We start from the raw sequence: 22818 nt of genomic DNA on the forward strand, positions 1-22818 counted from the left end.
TCAAACGAGCGGATATTTCCAGGACATACGTGGAAGAGAGAGAGAAAGAGAGAGAGAGAGAAAGAGAGAGAGAGAGAGGAAAAGAAACAGGAGGATCCGGAGGAGCCGGAGGGAAAAAAACGAATACCACCGCACAGACAGACTACTAACTAATTACCTGGTCTACGTACAGCAGCAGGTCAGATGGTTTTCACACCCTCACAGTGTTCGCTCCCACTCTCACCCCACCCCCTAGTCTAGACTCTAGATGTATGTAAAGTAGCCGAGAGAACCTCCCTCCCTCCCTCACACTGAACACTACATGTAGGTAGGTAACGTCGGTACAAACACGAGCCTGGAGTACATACATGCTCGAGTTACACATTTTTTTTTTCTCTCCCCCAGCTTGCATCTTCCATATGGGGGGGTGGATATGACAAAAGGGGATCCGGGTGTCGATCCGTCCATCCCATCCAGGGCTTTCCCCATATGTGCCTACTCTATGCATCCCATCCGGATCCCTTCACCAGGCCATGGACCCCCCATTGTATCATACATACATACCGCCAAACATTTAAACCCACAGATTGATATCGATATCGATATTTGAAATTGATATGCAATTGCAAACCCGGGAGTGAGGGGCCTCAATGACTCCAGGTTTTTCGTTTTTTTTTGTCTCTCCTAGCTAGGCCCCTGAATTCGGTGGATGGGCCATGGTGCACCACTCTATTTTAGGCACAACCCACAACCACCTCCAGGCAAAAACAAAAAAGCAAAACCAAAAGAGTACCCGGCAAAAAAAAGTGGGGTCTGGCAGCTCGCCGAACTCGACCGTTTCTGGGGGGAGTGAGAGTGGGAGTGAGGTTGGAATTGGACCCTGTGACATGACGCCTCACGTATGTACGAGTCAGTCAGTCAGTCAGTCAGTCTCGGGAGGGATGCGATGCGATGCGAAGGGTCTCTAGCTCGGCAGGGACAGACTGTCTTGACTAGCCCTGTTGCGGGCCTGATCTTAGCTGCGGCGGTAGTGCCAAGGACTGGGGCACCTTCAATTCAGCTTGGAGGCAACTTTTCAATTGAGGCCGGTAGTGAAAGTGAAGATATATGCATTGGGAATGAAGACTTGATACGTGTCGAGCTTCAATTAACTTAACCTTACTCTTGTTACGCAGGTAGTCGAAGAGTGTGAGACGCGGAGTATATACAGGTCTCCATACACTACCAGGTTGAAATTCCTCGTCTCGTCTCGTCTGACTACATGTATGAATGATACAATACCTATCTCCACGAATAGATAGAGACCTGCCCTTAGAATAATCCAACTGACCAGAATATAATCTCACTGACGTACGACAAACCGCACTTGCACTTGCACCTTACTCTTACCTTGCACAATCCTCGATCCGCACCAGCCAGCAGCAAAAGTAAAAGAGCAAGAATCGATCTCCCGGGTCCCGCGAGGTAGCGGTTCCGATTCGGTGCGACGGATCAAGACGGACGGACCGGGACCGTAGCGGTGGGTTTGGCTCCAACCCTATATAGATACATGTAGGATGATTCTATTATGGAGGAGGAGGACTAAAACTTATCTACACGTGGGTATTGTATATATATAAAGGTGACACGTATAATAGTCGACGTCAGGCTAGAATATGGACAGAGACCATGACCACTTTACTCTACGCTGGAGTGGAGTGCAGCTCTAATAGGGTGTCTTTTTTAACTACCTAGCCTAGACAAGTATTTACATGTATGCACTTACATACTCTACGTAAGGCATTCACAATCGATACCCTATATACCCTACATGTACCTGTATGACCTCGGCGAGAAAATAGTCCCAAAACTACGCCGCGGATTGTGCCTCTCTACTTTGTCTCTTGTGCGACTGCTACATACATGTAGGTACATACATGTAGGTACTTACATGTAGGTACTTACTTAGGCTGTACTCTAGAGATGTAGGTGCGACAGAGGACTTTTGTCCTGTTGTTGCACTCTCTCTCATACACACTTCCTTCGCACACTCACTCACTCATAGGTACTCGTAGGTACTCACGCTCTCGGAGGCCGGAATTTGGTTGTTCCAGCTACTAGCTAGAGTATGCTAAACTGGGAATACTAATCCACTCCACGGATCGCATCCGAGTGAGCGAGGTGGGGTGGGGTGACCAGTACTCTATGTAGTGAGCTTATTTTGCCCTTTTGCACACACACACTCTCTCTTTAGATACACACATGTATCTACGTGGTGGTGGCAAGTATGGATTGTATTTATTTATAGCACCCCAAAATGTGACATCTGGCTAGCCGTCGAGATGTCGAAATGGCTGTCAGATATGAAGTCAAAAAAGCATCTATGACGCGCACCGGCGCACGCACCAGAGCGAAAAAAGACCATTCCCGGGTCCTGGGGGCGTCCGAGCCTCATGGTGTGTGGTGTGCGGGGAAACATCCTCTAGCTGGGTCCATGGTCATGGAGAAACAGCTTGGTGTGTGTTTGGCGAAGAAAGAAAGGGGGAAAAAACGTGCGGGCAGCACCACATCTCATTCGACCCCGCCCTCGATCCCGCCTCGATCCCGCCCCCAAGATGACCGAAACAAAACGGCAAGCCGTCACCGTTAGCTGCCAACCCCATAGGCGAAACGGCGAAAACTTGACGTGCTGCAAATCGCGACTCAATCCCTACTCTACCACTCTTCCACTCTACTCCACTCTACAGCCAGCGCAATGACCATCCCGCGTCTCCTCATCCCTAGAGTAAGTGCCTAGCCGATGTCTAAGATTACCCAAGCAAAGCAAAGCAAATCCGCATCACGGCCCATGACTCGCACCTTCCGCATCCGCCCGCGCCCGCCCCATGCAGGGTCCTACTCTACTCTACCTCGCCTCAGGCACTAGCCGAGGGTTGTTTAACGAGGCGCTAGCCTTATTTCTCCCCGCTTAAATTGTGCTCTAGAGTACTCTAGCTTACCAGGGGGAGGGAGAGGGGGAGAGGGGTGTTCGGAGAGGAGAGGGTGTTGTTCGGAGAGGAGAGGGTGTTGTTCGGAGGAGAGCAAGATGGAAGAAGCGGTGTGCTCGGGATGCCGACCGAGTGAGAAATGTGCAGTGCAGTGCGTTCATTCCGGGGGATCTACTCTAGTGCGGCTCATCCTTGCCGAGGAAGGAAGGGACGGTTCCCGTGGCAACCATCTATAAATAGCAACACACACACGTCAAAAACCCCTTTTTACGTTCTCCAGGGTGTGGGCGGGCATGTGCGTCTAATGGGGAAGGTTGCGCTTTGAGAGGGAGGGGGAGTGTAAATGTAAAATGGGAATGGGAGGGGGAGTGTAAATGTAAAATGAGAATGAGAGGAAAAGTGCACTCGGAAGACCGCATGTTTGTGTCTGCTGATTAATATCTGGGTTGTTTGTTGATGTCGCTGTGTGTTCCTATTGACTGCTGCTTGGCTGGTGGACATGAACCTCACACTCCGACTGGCTGATTATCTACCATCCAACCCACTCCCACTCACCCCAACCTCCCAATCCTCATCCCCACCCCAGGGGCGGCATTCCATTCGCTCAACTCGCTCATCGCTTCTCACTCGCTTGCTTGTTGTTTTGGACTCGTGTTGTTTGTTTGCTCGCTCGATCGTGTAGGGGTCTGGCTATCTATCTATCTAGTGTTTTGTCTGGTACAGTCTGTGCTGTGCTGTGCCCCTGCCTGCCTGCCTGCCCCCGGGGATTAATTTCACCTCACTCACCCTCCGATCACTTACTCACCCCTCCGTGCACCTCTCTCTTTCTTTCTCTCCTCTTCCTTCTTCTCCTTGTCTTGCTTTCCTACTCTTGCTCTGAGTGACCGAGTGGGTTGTATAATTACCATTCCTGTGCAGCAGCAGCGTAAGGGTTGATTATCGCTATTACGCCATAGACCCTATCTATCTATCTCTATCTGCCTCCGGTCTGTGGGTGGATAGACACTGCTCGATCTGTCTGTTTACCTCACCTCCCGGGACCTCTTGGGCGCCCGCAACAGCCAGCTAAGCTAGTCCGTACCCCCCCCCCCCATCTGCAAGCTCTACCTACATCCACTAACACCCCCCACCCCACAGACCACAATGTCGCTCCCCCAACGCCCCACGCCAATCTCGCCCTCCCGCCGCCCGCACCGGCGCACAGCCGACATCGAAGCGCCCCTCTACCACAGCGACAACACCACCACCACCCGCCGCGCCGCGCACCCGCCCCTCCCGCCGCCGCCCCCCCCGTCGACCCCTACACCGGCAGCCCCTCGCACACGCCCAACAGCGCAGACTTTGCCCGCAAGCGCAGCCTCATCCGGCCCGAGCGCACGCGCATCAACCGCGACCACCCAAACTACCACTACCGCCAGCATGCGCAGCAGCAGCAGATGAACGTGCTCCCCTCGACCACGGGGAATGATCCCATCATCGAGGACCGCGGCGAGGCGGCCAGTCATGCGTCGACTGACTCGTCGGACTTGAAGTCGCTGACGCGGCCGTCGCGGTCGAATCCGCGGTACTCTGAGGACGAAGCCGCAGCGGGCGGGGGAGGTGGCGGGGGAGGAGGGGAGCCGCGGCGAAGGGCGAGTAAGAAGCTGGCGAGAGCGCACACGCGGCAGGCGTCGGCGGACGAGAAGGCGAGGCTCAAGAAGATGCAGGAGATGGAGACGATCAGTCCGCCGAGCTTGTGGAACGTGTACTGCGCGATCGTGACGTTCTGGTGCCCGGGGGCCGTGCTGCGGTGCTTTGGCAAGCCGGCGAAGGCGCAGCAGCGGGCGTGGCGGGAGAAGATGGGGCTGATCTCCATCATTGTGCTGATCTGCGCGTTTGTGGGCTTCTTGACGTTTGGGTTCACGGAGGCCGTGTGTGGCAGCCCGACGCCGAGGTTGAAGATTAATCAGGTGGATACGGGGTATTTGATCGTTAATGGGCGGGCGTATAACCTGCTGGGGAGTAAGCATCCGCGCGCGATTGGCATCAGGCAGGATGCGGATATCTTGTATGATCTGTCGGAGCCATATGGTGGAAAGGATGCGTCGTTCATGTTCCAGAACGTGAACGGGCAATGCAAAGGTCTCATCACGCCCTCGGACAACTCGTCGATCCCCACAGACTCCAGCGGGGGCATGGCCTACTACTTCCCGTGCAAGGCCTTCAGGCAGGACGGGTCCACAGAGCCCGACTTCACGGAGCAGTACTACGCCGGGTACGCCTGCCACACGTCCGGCACGGCCAGAGAGGCCTACTACAACCTGCACGTCGAGGGCGAGGTCTACTTCAGCTGGGACGACGTCAAGAACTCGTCGCGCAACCTGCTCGTGTACTCCAACAGCGTGCTCGACCTCGACCTGCTCAAGTGGCTCGACCCCAGCCAGGTAAAGTATCCCTCGCAGTTTGACGACTTCGGGCTCGACAGCCAGCTGCGCGGCAAGGACGTCACACACCTCTTCCAGGCGCCCGCAGAGAAGAAGCTCGCCCGCTGCCTCTCCGAGATCATCCGCGTCGGCAGCATCGACACCGAGACCGTCGGCTGCATCGCGTCAAAGGTCGTCCTCTACGTCTCGCTCGTCTTCATCGTCAGCATCGTGCTCATAAAGTTCTTCCTCGCCCTCTTCTTTGGCTGGTTCCTCAGCTGGCGCCTCGGCGCCACGCGAACAAGCGACCTCAAGGACGATGCGAAGCGCCGCAGAAACGAGATCGAGGACTGGTCGGACGATATCTACCGCCCGCCGCCAAAGCTGAAGGATGCCAGCGGCGGCGGCAGCGGCACCGGCAGCCCGTCAAAGAGGGGAAGCTTCCTCCCCACAACGAGTAGGTTCACGAGCCCGTATGCGCAGGAGAGGCCGACCAGCAAGCATAAGCCCGTGCCGACGACGATGGGGTCGCAGAGCTCCACCGCGAGGCTGCTGGCCCCGGGACAAATGTACCAGCAGGGCGCAAACAGCGGGTCGAAGGGGAGCCTGAGCGGCATGATGTCCGAGTCGACGTCGAACCCGAATCTGCTGAACCCGCATGGCCCGCCTGGGCAGCAGGAGAGGTACAGCATGTATTCCGAGGACGGCCCCGGCCCCGCCGGATTCATCCACGAGGCTGTGGTGCCGCAGCCGCCGCCGGAGTACCAGCCGTCTGGCTTCCCGCTCGCACATGCGCTCTGTCTTATCACTTGTTATTCTGAGGGCGAGCAGGGGATCCGCACGACACTGGACTCAATCGCCACTACCGACTACCCCAACTCGCACAAGCTCATGCTCATCATCTGCGACGGCATGATCAAGGGCCACGGCGAGACAAAGACCACGCCCGAGATCATCCTCTCCATGATGAAAGACCACGCGCTGCACCCCTCCGCCGTCGAGGCCTTCTCCTACGTCGCCGTCGCCTCGGGCTCCAAGCGCCACAACATGGCCAAAGTCTACGCGGGCTTCTACGACTACGGCGCCGCCAGCCAGATCCCGCCCGAGAAGCAGCAGCGCGTGCCCATGCTCGTCGTCGTCAAGTGCGGCACGCCCGACGAGCACTCTGGCGGCAAGGCCGGCAACCGCGGCAAGCGCGACTCCCAGATCATCCTCATGAGCTTCCTCCAAAAGGTCATGTTCGACGAGCGCATGACGGAGCTCGAGTTTGAGATGTTCAACGGCATCTGGAAGATCACGGGCATCTCGCCGGACTACTACGAGATTGTGCTCATGGTCGACGCGGACACAAAGGTCTTTCCAGACTCGCTGACGCACATGATTGCGGCGATGGTGCACGACCCGGACATCATGGGGCTGTGCGGCGAGACAAAGATTGCGAATAAGACGGCGTCGTGGGTGTCCATGATCCAGGTGTTTGAGTACTTCATCTCGCACCACCTCACAAAGGCGTTCGAGTCCGTCTTTGGCGGCGTTACCTGTCTCCCGGGCTGCTTCTGCATGTACCGCATCAAGACGCCGAAGGGCGGGCAGAACTACTGGGTCCCCATCCTGGCCAACCCCGACGTGGTCGAGCACTACTCGGAGAACGTGGTCGACACGCTGCACACAAAGAACCTGCTGCTGCTCGGCGAGGACCGCTATCTGAGCACGCTCATGCTCAAGACGTTTCCCAAGCGGAAGCAGATCTTTGTGCCGCAGGCGGTGTGCAAGACGGTCGTGCCCGACGAGTTTAAGGTGCTGCTGTCCCAGCGCAGACGCTGGATTAACAGTACGGTGCATAACCTGATGGAGCTGGTGCTGGTGCGCGATCTGTGCGGGACGTTCTGCTTCAGTATGCAGTTTGTGGTGTTTATTGAGCTTATTGGGACGGTGGTGCTGCCGGCGGCGATTGCGTTTACTTTCTACCTCAGTAATCCCCCCCCCCCCCCTCTTTCCTTCCTGCACTTTAGAAAAAGCTAACACTACCACCCCGCCAGTCGTAATCTCCTTCGTCAAAAAACCCGTCCCCGTGATCCCTCTCATCCTACTGGCATTAATCCTCGGTCTGCCCGCTGTTCTCATCGTGCTGACGGCGCACCGGTGGTCCTACGTGCTCTGGATGCTGATCTACCTCCTCTCGCTGCCCGTGTGGAACCTTGTTCTGCCGACGTACGCGTTCTGGAAGTTTGACGACTTTTCGTGGGGCGACACGCGCAAGGTCAGTGGCGAGGCCGTTAAGAAGGCGGGCTATGAGTATGAGGGCGAGTTTGACAGTAGCAAGATTGTCATGAAGAGGTGGGCGGACTTTGAGAGGGAGCGCAGGATGCGGCTGCCGGTGAGTGGGTGGGCGCCGCAGCCGCAGGGGGGTGGGAGGAGGAGTTGTAGTGGGGTGCTTTGGGGGGGGGGGGGGTAGTGGGTAGTGGGTAGTGGGTTCTTTGAGTTAGGAATGTGTTGAGTGGTTTTTTTTACTTCTTCTTCTTTTCTTTTCTTCGAGCTTTGAGTTTCAGGCTTCGAGCTGTGATCTTTCATCTTTGATCTTTGTGCGTGGGTTTTTATGCCGTGATGTAGTGTGGTGATGTGAGATGTAGTAGTGCCTTCGTGATATCCTCCCTTTAGTTCTCCCTTCTACCCTTTTTTTCTTTTTCAAAACTTCTTTTGGCTTTTTTTTTTTTGTATGGTTATATATTACACCTGGGGTATCTGGTTAGCTGGCCGGCTGGTGGTGGGTTAGTGGTAGTAGTAGGAGGAGGAGAAAACGGGAGGGATAGTACAAGTACAAGTACAAGTAGCTAGCTCATGTCATGTTAGTATTTACAAATAGTATAGTAGGCTAGGTAACTACATAAGCATAGGACCAGCAATGCAATGCAATCATGTGTATGTGATACGGACGTGTATGTAGTGAGTGGTATGAGTATGACGGACGGCCGGTGGGGTTGGATTGAATTGAGTTGTAGTTAAGTACGGTTTCAATGTTGATGTTGATGTGCAGTGTATGGTAGAGTGCGGTGCGGTGTATGACATCATCTACGGTCGGCATGCTAATACGAAGGAGCAAAGACACTAAGGCGCAGACCAGGGGATTAGTAATGTGGGTGGATCATGGGGTTATCACTCGGCGGTCTTTGTACTAGTAGGTGCGATTGGTTGGTTGGTTGGTGGCTGCGGGCCTGGGTGGGTGGGTGGGTGGGTGGGTAATGATTGATCGATTATTTGCTGTTAGTAGCTTCCAATTGATGAATGCACAGATATCCTCAGCGAGCCTCGGGAGCCAACTGATCAGATGCTATTTATCGGTATAGGAATTCGGAAAATGGCTTTGATTGTTATCAATCGATCAATCTGCTTGTCACAATACTAATGACGATGGCTTCGCATCTCGAGTGGTATTTCCCAGCTAGATAGCCCTGTATCTCTGTAAACCAAGCTACAAGCCCCCTACCATCTCAACCACAACACAAGCACCTAACCATCCATAAAACCCCCAAGCCACCCCTACAGGCCACACCAGCAACTACCCCAGCAGCCCTCCCCTCTCGTCCACCCACTACCCACTACCCACCAACCACAAACTCCACCTCCAAGAACTCCACCACCCCCCTCCCCTCCCCGCCCTCCAGCACCTCCAGCACCTCCACACCCGCCCCCATCGCCAGCTCCCTCAGCGACGAAAACATCGAGTGCAGCACCAGCGTCGCTATCCCTCCCCGCTTCATTAGCAACCCAGCCTCCCGTAGTATAAAAGGGGAATTGGGAGGGAGGGAGGGGGGGGGGGTAGAACGTACAATGCACCGACAACAACCCCCCATCCACCGCCATCAGCGACAGCATCCTCGCAGGCGTCCATCCATCCTATAGTACTCCACCATTATGTTACCCCACTTCCCACCACCACCACCACCACCACTGTAACAAAAGAAAGATTCCGGGGGGGGAGGGGGGGGGCAATACCTGTCGCCCCACCGGCAGCGGCACCGCAGAATACCCCTCCACCAGCCCCGCCAGTACCCCCGGCAGATCCACCACCGCAAAGAGCGGCACCACATACACCGTCTCCCTAAACGTCTGATCAAGCCTACATCCCCACCACCGCATCAGCATGCGCACTCTCAAAGCGTCCAGCATCCACTCCGCAGACAACCCACAGCAGCTGAAACCCCCACACGCCCGTCCCCAAGAACACCACCACCACTGCCGTGGCCGCTGTTTGTAGCGCCCTTTCGACCCTCCTGGCTGTGGCTGTGGGGTCGTCGTCGTCGGTGGTGAGGAGCACTGCGAGCCCGCCGGCGAATGTGATGTCGGCTGTGGTGGTGTGCGCGAGGGTGCGGGACTCGATGATGTTGTTTTGGAGGAGCGATGGGATGATGGGGGCCCATGGGGCGTGGGTGCGGAGACTTGATGAGAACATGTTTGGTGGTGGGTCATGGGCGGTCACTCGGGTGGTGGCGGTTGTGGTTTGGTGATGGCTGTCACTCTTTTGCAGTGCGCTGGTTAGTAACGCTTTTTCTTGTTGGGCGTAGGTACGTGGGCGTTGGTTTTATATTTCACTAGTGAAATAGTAATGCAGTGCGGCAGAAGGCTGGAAGCGAAACCATGGTAAGAGCATTCATGTGTTAAAAACATACATTCTTATCCGGCCGCGCATTTACACCATCTCTTTCCCCTCTGCCCGCACATACTCGCGCAGATTCTTACTCCCCCATGGCACGCTCTAAATCAGTCATTCCCGCAATTCTATATCAACACATGAAAAGAAACACGCAGCTGGATAAAATAAAATGAAAAATAAACATCGAGCGTCATCACTTTTATCTAAAGGACAAGGCAAAGCACTAGTAGAAATAAAATAAAATCAATGCGTAGAAAATCCAAGTTTACGATTACCACTCTGCATGCTTCGCACCCAACCAACAAAAAACCAAAGAAAACAACACTTCTCCAGTCTATCGTTTATCTTCTACCACTCATCATCGTCGTCCTTCTTCCCTCGCATTGCTTGCTGCCTATCCATCAACTAGAATAAACCCTAATATTAGCGGGAATCCCATAGCGAAAAGAGCAAAAGAACTTACAGCTTGGGCTAATCCTCCCGCAAAACTTGTGGTAGAGCTCCCAGCCCCACTGCTCCCACTCGCCGTACTATCCGTCAAACTCGATCTATCCGCCCCTTCTGTTACAGGTGCTGGCTTCCTCCCAACGTTTGGTCGCTTTGCCGGCGGTGCGGGAGGCGCCGGCTTTTTAGCTTTGCTGGGCGGGACAGGGCTATTTCTTCCATTTATTGGTGGCGGTGGTGGAACTGCTCTACTGACAGCTGGCGGGGGAGCTCTTGGTAACTCTTCAAGGTATGCAGCTGGTGCCCAACCTTGCTCTGTACCAGTCATTCTCTTAACGAGCCACCATCCTTCCTCTCCCTTCGAAATGATAATAACGACATCATTTTTAGCAAGGGACAGCTCCCGAGCGGATTGCCCTTGGAAGTCATACATTGCCTTGCATGTCGGTTCGTCTGAAACCGGGGGCGGCGGCGGTGGCGGTGGTGGTGCGCGGATAGAGTGGGTAGACGGCTGTCGAGTATGGCTTTCTTTGTTGCTGTTACTGATGATTGCTGCAACTGGGTGAGGTACTGGGTGAGGTACTGGATGAGGCGCCGGTTGCGAACTAGCACTGGGCTGTGGCGTGACAGTCTTTTGGGCTCGTGGGACTGATCTACCTGCGTGGGCGCCTGTCTTTGGCCCGCCAGGTTTCAGTAGCCCACCCTTTGTAATCGGTTTAGCAGCAACAGGTCTACCCTTTGGTGTAGCTTTTGAGATGCTACTTGGCGGTTCCCCAGGCCCTACGTGAATGGTACTACTCTTATACAGATCCCCTCTTTGCACGCTAGGATCCTTGACAGTCTTGACGACTGCTAATTTGCCTGGCTTTTTCGAATATTCTATCGTAGGTCCAACCCGTACATCGACACCACCGGGCATAGCGGTTCGTAAGTGAGTTACGAACTCCGTCTTGAAGATGCAGGTCAGGAGTGGATCCGCTTCTTGGGGCGAGCCGACTCCAAGTGAGAACCAGTCATCACATAGGTTTGACATGCCAACGAATTTGATGGAGCTCAAGACAATGGTCCTTTCTGCGGTAATAGACAGTTGACCATTGACCATTGCCTGGAGGATAATGTAAATGGCTCTATTCGTCTTTTTCATAAAAGGTCAGCAGGAATGATTTTGTGCATTATTCATAGTAGGCTTACCATAACAATCATCCTCGGGCTTGGTTTACTACTCCTTCCTAATTTCGAAACCAGAAGCTCGCCCCTGCAGCTGAACAAGACGAGCTCATTCGCACTGATACCAACAGAATTTCTGATCATCTCACCTGGTCCTCCTTTATTTCCAATACCTAGGTAGTCGCCCATAAATCTTCTGCTTCCCAGCAGACTCATCCTCCTCCTCTCTTTCCTCCCTGCAAGTATCCTGTGGCCTTCGTCTCTGACCTTCAAAAAAGCCTCCCCACCCCTCTTCTTCCTCCAAGCCCTTTGGATTCTCGTTGCGCACTCGGCTCTGTATCGGAGATAGTTCCTCCATGCTCGTTGAATCCTGATGGCCATATTATGCCAGTACCGGTCCCTCATGGTTTCAAGAGCAAACAGAGTTTCGGGGGTCTTGATGAATGCCTTCGTCACTCCCATTTGATACTCCTCTTTTGGAATAGAAGTGTCCTTGAGAATCTGCATCGTACCAGACTTGGCGTCGCCTGTCCATGTATAGTCACCAGCATATGAGGTCTTGGGAGACAATAGGTAGAACCGTTCAACGAATTTCTCGAATGTCTGCCTGTAAGCAAAACCTGCTCGTCGAATACGGACGTTCTCCTGTAGACCTAGATACTTGACTTGATGCAAAACAGCTGGGGTATCATACTCCGTTGGACTCTTGTTCTGGTTGGGCTTGATGGTTCGGATATAACTAGGTTGAGCTTTCATCAACGTGGTCACAAGGTCATTTGCGGATAACTTAATCTTGTCGCTTGCTGTCGGGGGCCTTCTCTTTGAGTCTCGGTCGATCTGATCAGGGAAAATTGTTTTTAGGAAGCCATTGCTACTTCCTCCTACTAGATCCAAAAGATCTTTCAACAATTGGTCCTTGTTCTTCTCGGTCATTCCGGCAACAGTGTACATGACATCTCCAGCGTAGTGCTTGATGAGGAATTGTCCTTGGCGGTTTTCAAAGTGTGCGTTGGAAGACAACGCATTGAGCCTCTGAACAAAAGTTCCGTCTGCAGCCGTAGGATCAGCATGTGCTGTTGCACAGGCGTCATTTAATGCAGCAAATACTCCGGGTGGTCGTTTCTCCTCAATCAAATCACAGACAATCTTGTTGTCAAAATACTTGATGGGGGTCCAGGTAATTTGCTCCCTTGCATATTCCTCTTGCTCTGTCCGTAGGGTGAGTTGGATAAAGATTTGTTGCAATTTCTCATTGACGTAGTTGATGCAAATCTGCTCGAACGAATTATTCTCAAAAATTTCGAATCCGTAGATATCAAGAATTCCTATCGTATGAGCAACGGGTCCGCGGGTCCTCATCGAAAGATTGACACGGTCTACAATCCATTCAAATAAGTTATTGTAGATAGCCTTTCCGAGGGCATCCCGCACAGCTGTCGCTTGAGTCACATTGAGAGGCACCTCGTAAACCGATCCTCTTCTTCCGCCCCTTCCTCCAGTTTCCATCATTCTAATAGTCAGGGCTTTATGTACGGCCGGCCCGTCTACCTCCAATAGATAGGCGACAAAATCCGTGACGCTGGAGTCCGAAATTGCCCCATTGCCTTGCTCGTCCTCAACAAACTGGATGTTGCCCAACCATAAAATAACTGAAAGCATACGGAAAATATTGTCTTGTTCTTCCTGTGAAAGTCCGATTACTCGCATAGCGTTCATGGTATCCGCAAATTCCGCAACATCGTCAATCCCGGGTACATCAAGGCACTTTGATTTAGAGGTGTATAAGTAGGTATCAGGAGTCTGAATCCCAAAAATTTCTATTCTCGGCGAGATAAAATCAGCCCCTTATTACTCTCTCACTTTGCCCCCTAGAATCCAGGTTGAACTCACCTCTGTATGTCTGAGGGGCCGCTTTTGTATATTGGTAAAAAATATGAAAATTTCTTTCATCTTTGATCTGTCCAACAACTCGATTCTTTTCTAATAAATAATTCGTAATGTTCGCTCCTACCGGCTCTCCTTGATCATTGAATTGAATCTCCAGATATTTCCCATGTCTACTAGAATTATTGTTCCGTAGAGTCTTGGCACACCCGAATGATTCCAAAAGTGGGTTGGTAGCTAAGACCATATCTTTGATCTCCTGAATAGTAGTCGATGATGTCGAAGACGCTGCAGCGATGTACTGCATAATCCGCTTTGCCGCTTCCGTCTTACCAGCACCCGATTCGCCAGAAATAATAATACACTGACTCTCCTTGTATCCATTCATGTTGTAATACGCACTCTCCGCAACAGCAAACACATGCGGCGGTACCTCAAGCCGATTCTTCCCCCTGTAGCTTGAAAGCACCTCATCGGTATAGATTCCGAGGTCTCTGAAAGGATTGACAGAGATGAGCACATGACCGATATATGTCTAATTGAATTATTAGTAAAGCTCCAATAGACCTACCCTGAAGAGCTAACTTACATAGATCTCACGATTATCGAATCTCTTCTTCAAATTCTCGTTTATGGCTTCGTTCGATATCTTTGATATGAGTGTAAGATCTGTAACCCCTACTTCCTTCTTCTTTTGAGTTTCGAAGACCGCCTTCTTGACCTTCTGTTTCCCACCGGAGGAGCCGGAAGGGGCGTCGTCCTTATTCTTAGCCTTACGGCCTGCGCGTTTAGTTACGGCCTAAACAAGAGAATATTCGTCAGTATATTCGTGAGCTTTACCTCGTCCATGGAACAAGTTGGGAATGCATACCATCAATCAGGGGGCGGGGGGGGGGGGAGACAAGCGCGGGGGAGGGATGAGGGGTTGAATTCGCGGACTTTAAGCCTGATGGAGGACGATGATAGAATGCGCGGAATGCAGACAGTAGACGTTGAAAGTGAAAGGACTGAGAAAGGGTACTTGGAGATGGAGACTTGAGCTGGTCAAGATAGAGGAGTGATTTGTGATCTGTGATGGGCGGTGATTCCGGGGATAGATGGCCGAATGGGGAGACCGGATAAGGTTACGTACCGGAGCCACTTCTGAGCTTCCATGACTCAGCCATTGCCAAGACATGCACAGCCTCAACACGTAAGATAGGATGCAGAACCAGCATTCAACGCTCTTCGAAGGACTGAAAAGAGCTTCGGGACGCGTATCTCGAGCTCTCATGCCTTGTAGAGCTATTCATCTAGGTTGTAGGCCAGAATGTCCATGTACAGGTCTATCGCTGTAGCTAGTGGTGGCCGCTCGAATTAACGCAGCATATGGATTAATTCATTATTTTACGCTTTCTCTTTGAAATCGTAGATACAGAGTGCGCCAAGCCAATTTAGGTACTGCACGGTTTCAAACTGGCATTGACAGCTCGCCTTGGCGGGAGGGTCCTAAGGGTGGGTGTCAATGACGACGACGTCGATAACCATATATCTTCTAAAGTAAGCTCCCCTCTAGCTCTTTAAATCATCTTACGTCCTCGCCATACGTATACCACCTTAAGTACAGTAGCAGCGCCACATATATCAAGTAAGCATAAATACGAAAAAACCATATCTTAACATATGACATTTAAGGATTTAAGCATTTAATTAAGCAATATTGGCCATGATGTGTGTACATCCTAGGATTAAAACTCTAAAATCACGAGCTATATTTCGTAAACTGTGACATAAGCCTGAACTCCCGTATAAGAGGCGCAGACAGATACATGTGCAAGTTACCAGTGCGCAAGTACTTACATACATGTACTTAAGTACATGATGTTCGTGAACCCTCATGAGGATTACATGTAGGTGATGAGATGTATAGTTCTAGGCCATAAATCATGGGAAGGCGCGGCGTAGCAACCTCCCGGGCCACCACGACTACCCACCCAGCAACCACAATTGATCCTTTGGAGAGCTGGTTTTTTGTATAGTTGTTAAATAGTAGCTAAATAAAAATAATTTGACATTTAATATCTTGTGTACCAACCCCTTGCCTTTATAACAGCTCTATTCTCCTAGGCATGCTCTCAACTAGCTACCAAAGTAATCATCAGGTAATAGTTCCCAGCAATGAATTAGACCTTCCTCCACGTGGGGCTTTAATACTTAAGGTGATCTAGTACCATATGCCAAATGGGGGTACTGTTGATGGTAAAGTTTCTTGAGGTGTACCCAAACATGTTCAATGGGATGGAATAGGCAAGCCAGTCCTCCAGAACATCTACCCTATTCTCCTCCAACCAGAGTTGTAAGACTCCGGTTTTTTGCCACAGCAGGGAGGCTGGTCATTTCCTCCTAGCTGTCTGGTGGGGTACATGGTCTCTGGGCGCCATTGGTGGTGGTGAAAGATTTTGTGTTCAGGCATTGCGACCTCGCGCCTTCCCATGACTTATGGCATGGCGCTGTACAAATACTTGTACGTAAGTATATTAAGCATACGTATACGTACATATAGGCTCCGCGTACTCACCCTGACTCTTAAACTCCACTAAGGAACTCGGGGTGGGCAATAAGTGCTTGCTGCATGCAAGCTACATGTACATACATGTAGCCATTAGCATCGAAAGTCATTTTCAGGTTAGTACCTACTCAGAGTATACGTGAAGCGGTTGAGTTCATGTATACATACATAGTCATCACCCTCCCACTCCGTGTACCCTCTCTCTGTCGAGCTCTACTACCTCTCAATATGTAAATCTCACCCACTTTATGATTTTTACAATAGACTGTTGATACAATGCGATGCTTATTTCTACAGATGCTCTGCTTATTAAGGTCAGGCCTTGATAACAGCTTTTTATAGCTGTACTTTCGAAAAACTAGGTTCAAGGCTTCAATCAAATTGACTTCCACCACAGCTCGCCATAACCGACCTCAACTAAAAGCGATCTCCACCAGAATAACTGGGATAATAACCTCCTAGACAGAGTTTTACCATGAGAATCTCTCGCTCAGAAGGGTCTCGAATGATAAAGAGACATCATTGGCCGTCGAGTATTCCTTTTTTTTCGGTATCACTGCACCAGCAGAATGGCATAGCTAGGTAATGTTAACCCACAAATTACCGTTCAAACCTACTCAATATAATATAATCCCTCTATTTTTGCTTGATATATAGGCAAGAGAAAAAGCGTCTACAGTTTTTTCTTTTCAAAAAAAATAAAAAATAAAAATAAACGCATAATCGTCTCGCTTTTATTCAAGGGCCAAAAGATCACAGTGATATGATTTGGTAAGCGTTACCATCAAATTCCGCGATCGATCATGGCCTATTAGACTAACAAATCATGATATCAGACACCATAACATGACCGTAAAAATACGTTATGCGCTTTGGAATTTAATAGGGTCTTATTCGAGTTTCTATGAACAAAAATCAATATACCAGGCAAACTATTCTGCTCAATGAGTTGGATTATTCGTTCCCCAAATCGGGCCCTTAATACAAACCAGGAATGAATAATTAAATCAATTAATCAACACTTACGTAACGTATGTCAAACCGAGTGATATCCTATGAATATATATATACACTGTCTGATCTAACGAATCTTGTTTCGGCTAAAGGGCGCTCAGACTCCAGGATCAATGCCGCTCCAACGATCTCGAACATTCTTATGTCAAAAAAGAATCTCCCTACAAAACGTAGACTGAGAAATCGAGATCAAAGGTCCTACCTAGTGTGGTCGACGAGACCCGTTAACTCGAGTCCTCGACCCGAGCCCAAAGCTCGAGCAGCGACCTCGAGCTCTTTCTGCTGCTCGACTTGAAACGTTCGAGCTTTTCGAGTGTTATCTCTGAATATCCACGCCTGAAAACGCCCATATTATCCTTCCGCTGCACTGAGCCCTAACCCTAACAGCATATGTTTGCACAGAGAGAGCTGGAATGACAGCTTCTAGAACTCCTATCTGGGGCCACTGAAAAGCCCGAGCTCAGTTCGAGCCACTCGAGCTTTTACAAGTCGAGACAATTCGAGACAAGTCGGGCAACTCCTATCACGTGTCAAGTCAAGCTTTTCCTCCTGCTCGTCTCGAGCCGGCTTGTCGAGCGCACTAATGATCCTACCGTTGCATGCAATAATGGCCCAAAATTCAACTAGGCAATGGCGCATTTCCTCCAACGACTCGATCAATCAGAGTATTGCACTAAGCCATTAAGATGTTATTATTTCAAGAGAACCCTGGATATTTCCCCGTATACAGCAGCTAGCGGGGGGGAGGGTATATCTTCTCTGGCTCTTTGATATATCCACCACTATTATTTCGGGCACATATTCAGACGCGGCGCCAAAAGATCGTGAAAGGAGATGCTGATACCAATAGGTTAATTAGTCCAAAGTATCTTTCATAATGCTTTAGAACTATATTCGCATCATGCATAACCGAAACTCTTATCCTCAAGCGCGATTAACATACATCTCCTAATATATAAAAAGTCAGGACGAAAAGAAATCTCGCAAATGACAGGTGATGATTGACCTAGGGCCCAATCCTACACATATGCTCCCTACATACAACGTTAAGGGTGTACCTAGAATATGCCGGAACAACCCTTCAATAAAATGATTGTTCAGTTTACTCTGCCCGGGAAAGTACTTCTAAAGGCAAAGTGATTCCGGTTGGTAACAAACGGGAGGACCTCTAGTCTATACTATCTACTATACTATAAGAGAATATGTACCGAAAAAGTTTCGCTAAAACCTAGCCCTGGATCTGGCGCCCTCAACATTAAATGGAATACAGCAGATATCAATTTCATAGCTAACAAAGAGATAGATGAGGTGGTCCTCAAATCTGATGGGAGGTTCTGCTATCTGTACTCGGGCCGTAGGAGATTAGTCATAGGTGCTAGAAGAGCCTGAGTTCTACTACATGTACCCACATACCAGTAACCCGGGGGTACCTCTAGTATCTCAATAATATATATTGCTGACATGGAAAAGTCCACCAAGAGGGCTAGGGACATATTTTCGGACCAAAGCTTAAGCTTACTACCGCCAAGACTAAAACCTTTTACTTCTACAGGATATCCCAATCTCTACTTTTCTAGTTGGAGCCGACAGAAGTAAACGCCTCATGTTCGATGGTTGACTCATAACTAAATATATGTCGATCAGCACCTTTATAAACATTTTCAAAGTATAGATACATGTACCTGTAAAGGTATTGCCAGAAACGTTTAAACACTATAAACTATACACAGTAAGACATTTCAGACCACAATATCGGCGATAGTATGGTCAGAGACTGCGTGCGGTTTGGACTGACATGAACATCAAAAACAGTAACGTCAGTTTCGGTGATAAATTCACGAGACCAGTAAATCACGTCTACGATATATTCAACTTTACTCTCACATAAAGACGAAACAACAAGCTCTACCTAACCAAGTGCATCAATTGCTAGCGTAGTAGGGTGACGTGTTTGTTTCAATAGGAATCGAGTGATACGCTATGATGAGTGCCACTATATCGCATTTTATTACGGCCCTGAAGACTGGTACGGATATCTGAATTGATACATAAGAGGGCGTCCAGAGGTTCATCAATTATGGGGCTGATTAGTACCAGGTCATAAAGACGCTAAAGCCAGTTTTGCATTATGTAGGTTGTGAGCTCTTACTCGTACACGATTCTTAGATGTTAACGCTGAGAATACGCTTGCCAAGGTGGGTGCGTAAAGGTTCCGGTACACAGACCCACGAGTTTCGTCTGAACGTCGGTAAAGTAGCGAGTACTGCTAGTATCGTGGAATGAAACCGACGGCTTTAAAACTTCATAAACACGAGCGGTTGCCGGTTGAGACTGTGATCAAGAGGTGGGCAAGTTCACAATTCTTTCGTCACTAGATCTTGTATTATAAATTCACAGAATCAACTTCTTGAAGATACCCCTCTGGAGGTACTTTAATTGAACCGATCCAAAACCACAGAAACAACTTGCCCATTCGGTTCTGACCTTGCAAACAAGTGTCTCCAGCTAAAAAACGACCTTGTAGTACGTCAGCTCAATTAGTAGAAACGGCCCGAGACCATAGGTTACAAAGTATGCACTTGAGACTCCAATTATCATCGCCGATCGAATCTCATCGAAAAAAAAAATGGATTTATATTTTTTTGCGTCCCGATCTTTCGAAACAGGAAATTTATGTCATTGCCCTATGGAGAAGGCCGTGCCTTGCCCTATATCCCCCCCCGCTCTGCCGTTTATGTGCAACGTGCTGAATGCTTTTCCTGTACGACGCGGCCCGGCAATTGATGTTCATTCGACCTGGTTTGGTACCACCTTATCGATACTCGTGGGGGAGCTGGCCCGTTTCGATGGCCGACAGAAAATGTGCGTTTATTGCACAAAAAGGTTTCATCTTGCTTAAAAAATCTATTTTAACACAATCGCATCGGCATCACTTCGGAATCTTTGTGATATCCCAAGTGGGACTGCAAACGATCATATCATGATATCGCAGTAGGCATGTATCTAGGAAATAATATTGTTGTGCGTTTTTGTCTACAGGGAAAAAAAAATGAATGGTACGTGTCACAAAATCCGATCTAGATGACTCCCGGTACGGATAATTACACTACAAGAATTAGCGAGTGATAATCAATGTTGAACGGGGGTTTCTCACCGAAGAGTGACTATGAGCTACCAATCACTTAAAGTAAATGGCAATGGATCGTACGTATATCCTATTCTACGTATCGTATCTGTCCCTTCTCCTTGAGCCGCACTCGAATCTCAAGAACGGTAAATTTGAGATCGATATGGACGGCTCGGTCACTGATACATCTAGTTTCAAGTACAACTGCATTAAACTCGACTGCATTGTCTGCATAATCTGCATCATCAACATCACCGTCATCTAAAGATGCTACCCTACCTAGATCTTTCCTGAAATAATCTATTCTCTCCGGCCAAAACGTCCCACCTTTCTCCGCGGATCACCCAACCTGGGGGTTGGCGCGGATTATTGGTGTGACATGCCTTATGAAAAAGAAAGGAAAACAAAACCGTCAGATAGGTGCAGAGGATGGGGTTGTACTTTAAAACGGGTCAGATTGGACTGATGGCTGGGTCTGAAACGGATCTTTTAAAATCAGACGAAGACGGGCGAGGCACAAGGTCTCTCCTCCTCCTCCCCTCTTTTCTTTTTGTGAACCTGACCTGCGCATGTAGCAGCACGAGGGACCTGTGGGGATCTTGACTCTTGAATATGAAAAAAAGAATGTCTCCTTTTGTGACTAGCGAAGACTCGCTCAATTCAGACAAAAGCATCAGATCTTGAAGCCAAGTCGGGCTAGCTAGCTAGATCCGGACCCTACATACTCCCACCAGCAGTAGACATCACAGGGCCTATTAGAACATGCCTCTATATTGATGCGGCCCGAAGCCACCTGCCGGAAATGATACTTTACCTTGCTTTACCAAGAATAAAAGCAAAAAAGGGGAACAGCCTATCATTGATACCCTCATTCACAAAAAAAAGTACCTGTAACAAACACATCATACACAACGAGTTTAGATGTATAAATCCATGGTAACTAGGTACCTATGTTATTTTAGGAAAAAAGGGGGATCGCCTCGCTACCAGTCTGTCGGTGCACTGTAGGGGTTAGTAGTGTGATGGATGAAACTTTGATCAGATCATGATCAGGGATATATCCGGCCGCACTTTCAAAACTGAGGAGCCCGCACATACACGCGGGCATGTGGGCCAGAAAGTGCTGTGCCTGAAGGAAACTTTGGATATTCCGTAATTATGATTCAAATACCCGAACCATCAACGCTGACACCGACGCATACACTTACGCAACTGCTGCTGCTGGCTACTTAGTATTGCCACTCACCGAAAGCACACTAAGAAGACGGGGAAAGGGGGAAAGAACTTCCGCCGCGTATGTATGTAGGCCCGTGATTCGAGATATCCTGTATATGTAGGAAGAGGTAAGAGTAAGAAGTATGTGTACGGCGGGCATAGGCAGGCCTGTAGGCGAAAAGAAACCTGTACACAGCTGCTTAGCCCAAAAGAAAGGAAAGTAAAGAGTAATAGGAAATGTATGTACGTCGGCTCCGTGGCATGATTTATTGATTTTGTTTAATTGTTTGATTACCTACTCTATTTTACTGAACCCCCCTTCGGCTAAACACTCGTTTGGCCCTACAGTGACGCGCCGGCGTGTAATGATGGGTACCGGGTGTGTCATGGTGGTTCCTGTAGCATTGGTGAGTGGAATCCTTGTCAGTAGAAGCCAGCCTATAAGACCCCTAGGAGCCGGAGTCCCAGTAACGGAGGGGGGGAATGATAATTTTCCCGCCGCCACGTCCCCAAATTTGTATGGGTGGTTAAGAATTTAAAGTGCTGTTGCCTTCTTCGCGAATGGGTTTTGTTGTGGGATGTTCCAATTAGCGTGGGGAGGTACATGCTTTTGTCCACTGGCTTATGTCGTCCAGGGAAAAAAGAAACATGATCTGCATGCTGCTGCTGTTAAGATTGGCGAATAACGATCGTTCCTGCACACAATAGGTACCTCTCGTTAAAGCAAAACATCACGCGGTCCTCTCGACCCCTCTGATCCATTGTTTCGACATGCTAAACCTTTACCTAGCTACATAAGTGCTTGCATGTTCTTAGTGTATGTTAGTACAGCATTTTTATTTTTTTTATTTTTTTTATTTTTCCCACTTCGCTAAATGAATTTATTTTACGTTTTTCTGAATAGCGGTGAAGATCTGTTACAATGTCTCTCGAGCGAGGATCTGTACACACATATGTACATGTATGTGCATCATTGACACGCACATCAAACAAAAGACCGTTCACGATATCGTATGCAACCAATCGGCTGTCTAGGGTTACTAACTCTGATCACTGTTTTCCTCAAATTTCTGTGAGAAGCAAGTGCTCGCGTGCAAAAAAAAAATTAATGTACAAAACACGACCAACGCGGGGTCGACTGCATGCAAGGAGACAATTGCCTTCATGGTAGGGGGCCGGGGGCACAAGAAACTATCCGAGAACTTGGACAATGTTATAAGGCTTCCAATGGGATTTGTTGTGGGGTAAAATCCCAGTTGAGCATAGGTTCGCGCGGTCCACGAGATAGATCTGATGACAAAGTATTGACTCGAGATGCTAAGGAGGTAAATGAGACCGACTTTGTACCTCTTCAGTGGCTTCACACCAAAGACAGATGCCACTAGCGAGCTTTAGTTACCTCGGACTCATGCCTAGAGACA

At 49.6% G+C, this 22818-nt stretch overlaps 3 protein-coding genes across 3 annotated transcripts; 1 reads left to right on the top strand and 2 right to left on the bottom strand.

Moving 5' to 3' along the window:
* Positions 1-4088: 4088 nt before the first annotated feature.
* On the top strand, positions 4089-7802 carry LAJ45_04558 (uncharacterized protein; the record flags this gene model as incomplete). The annotated part of the gene is made up of 3 exons (XM_046114138.1): positions 4089-4237; positions 4303-7319; positions 7387-7802. 3 exons carry the CDS (start codon positions 4089-4091, stop codon positions 7800-7802), a joined length of 3582 nt encoding a protein of 1193 aa, XP_045972660.1.
* A 1141-nt stretch (positions 7803-8943) lies between these two features.
* LAJ45_04559 (uncharacterized protein) lies at positions 8944-9797 on the bottom strand (the record flags this gene model as incomplete). Its single annotated transcript, XM_046114139.1, has 4 exons — positions 8944-9086; positions 9175-9241; positions 9341-9464; positions 9535-9797. The coding sequence occupies 4 exons, from the start codon at positions 9795-9797 to the stop codon at positions 8944-8946; spliced, it is 597 nt and encodes a 198-aa protein (XP_045972661.1).
* Positions 9798-10346: 549 nt separating this feature from the next.
* LAJ45_04560 (uncharacterized protein) lies at positions 10347-14367 on the bottom strand (the record flags this gene model as incomplete). The annotated part of the gene is made up of 7 exons (XM_046114140.1): positions 10347-10403; positions 10462-11111; positions 11178-11577; positions 11634-13426; positions 13500-14028; positions 14083-14292; positions 14365-14367. The coding sequence occupies 7 exons, from the start codon at positions 14365-14367 to the stop codon at positions 10347-10349; spliced, it is 3642 nt and encodes a 1213-aa protein (XP_045972662.1).
* Positions 14368-22818: the final 8451 nt, after the last annotated feature.

This window comes from Morchella importuna (assembly GCF_003444635.1).
Source record: "Morchella importuna strain M04M26 chromosome Unknown Morimp01GS011, whole genome shotgun sequence".
NCBI lineage: Eukaryota > Fungi > Ascomycota > Pezizomycetes > Pezizales > Morchellaceae > Morchella > Morchella importuna.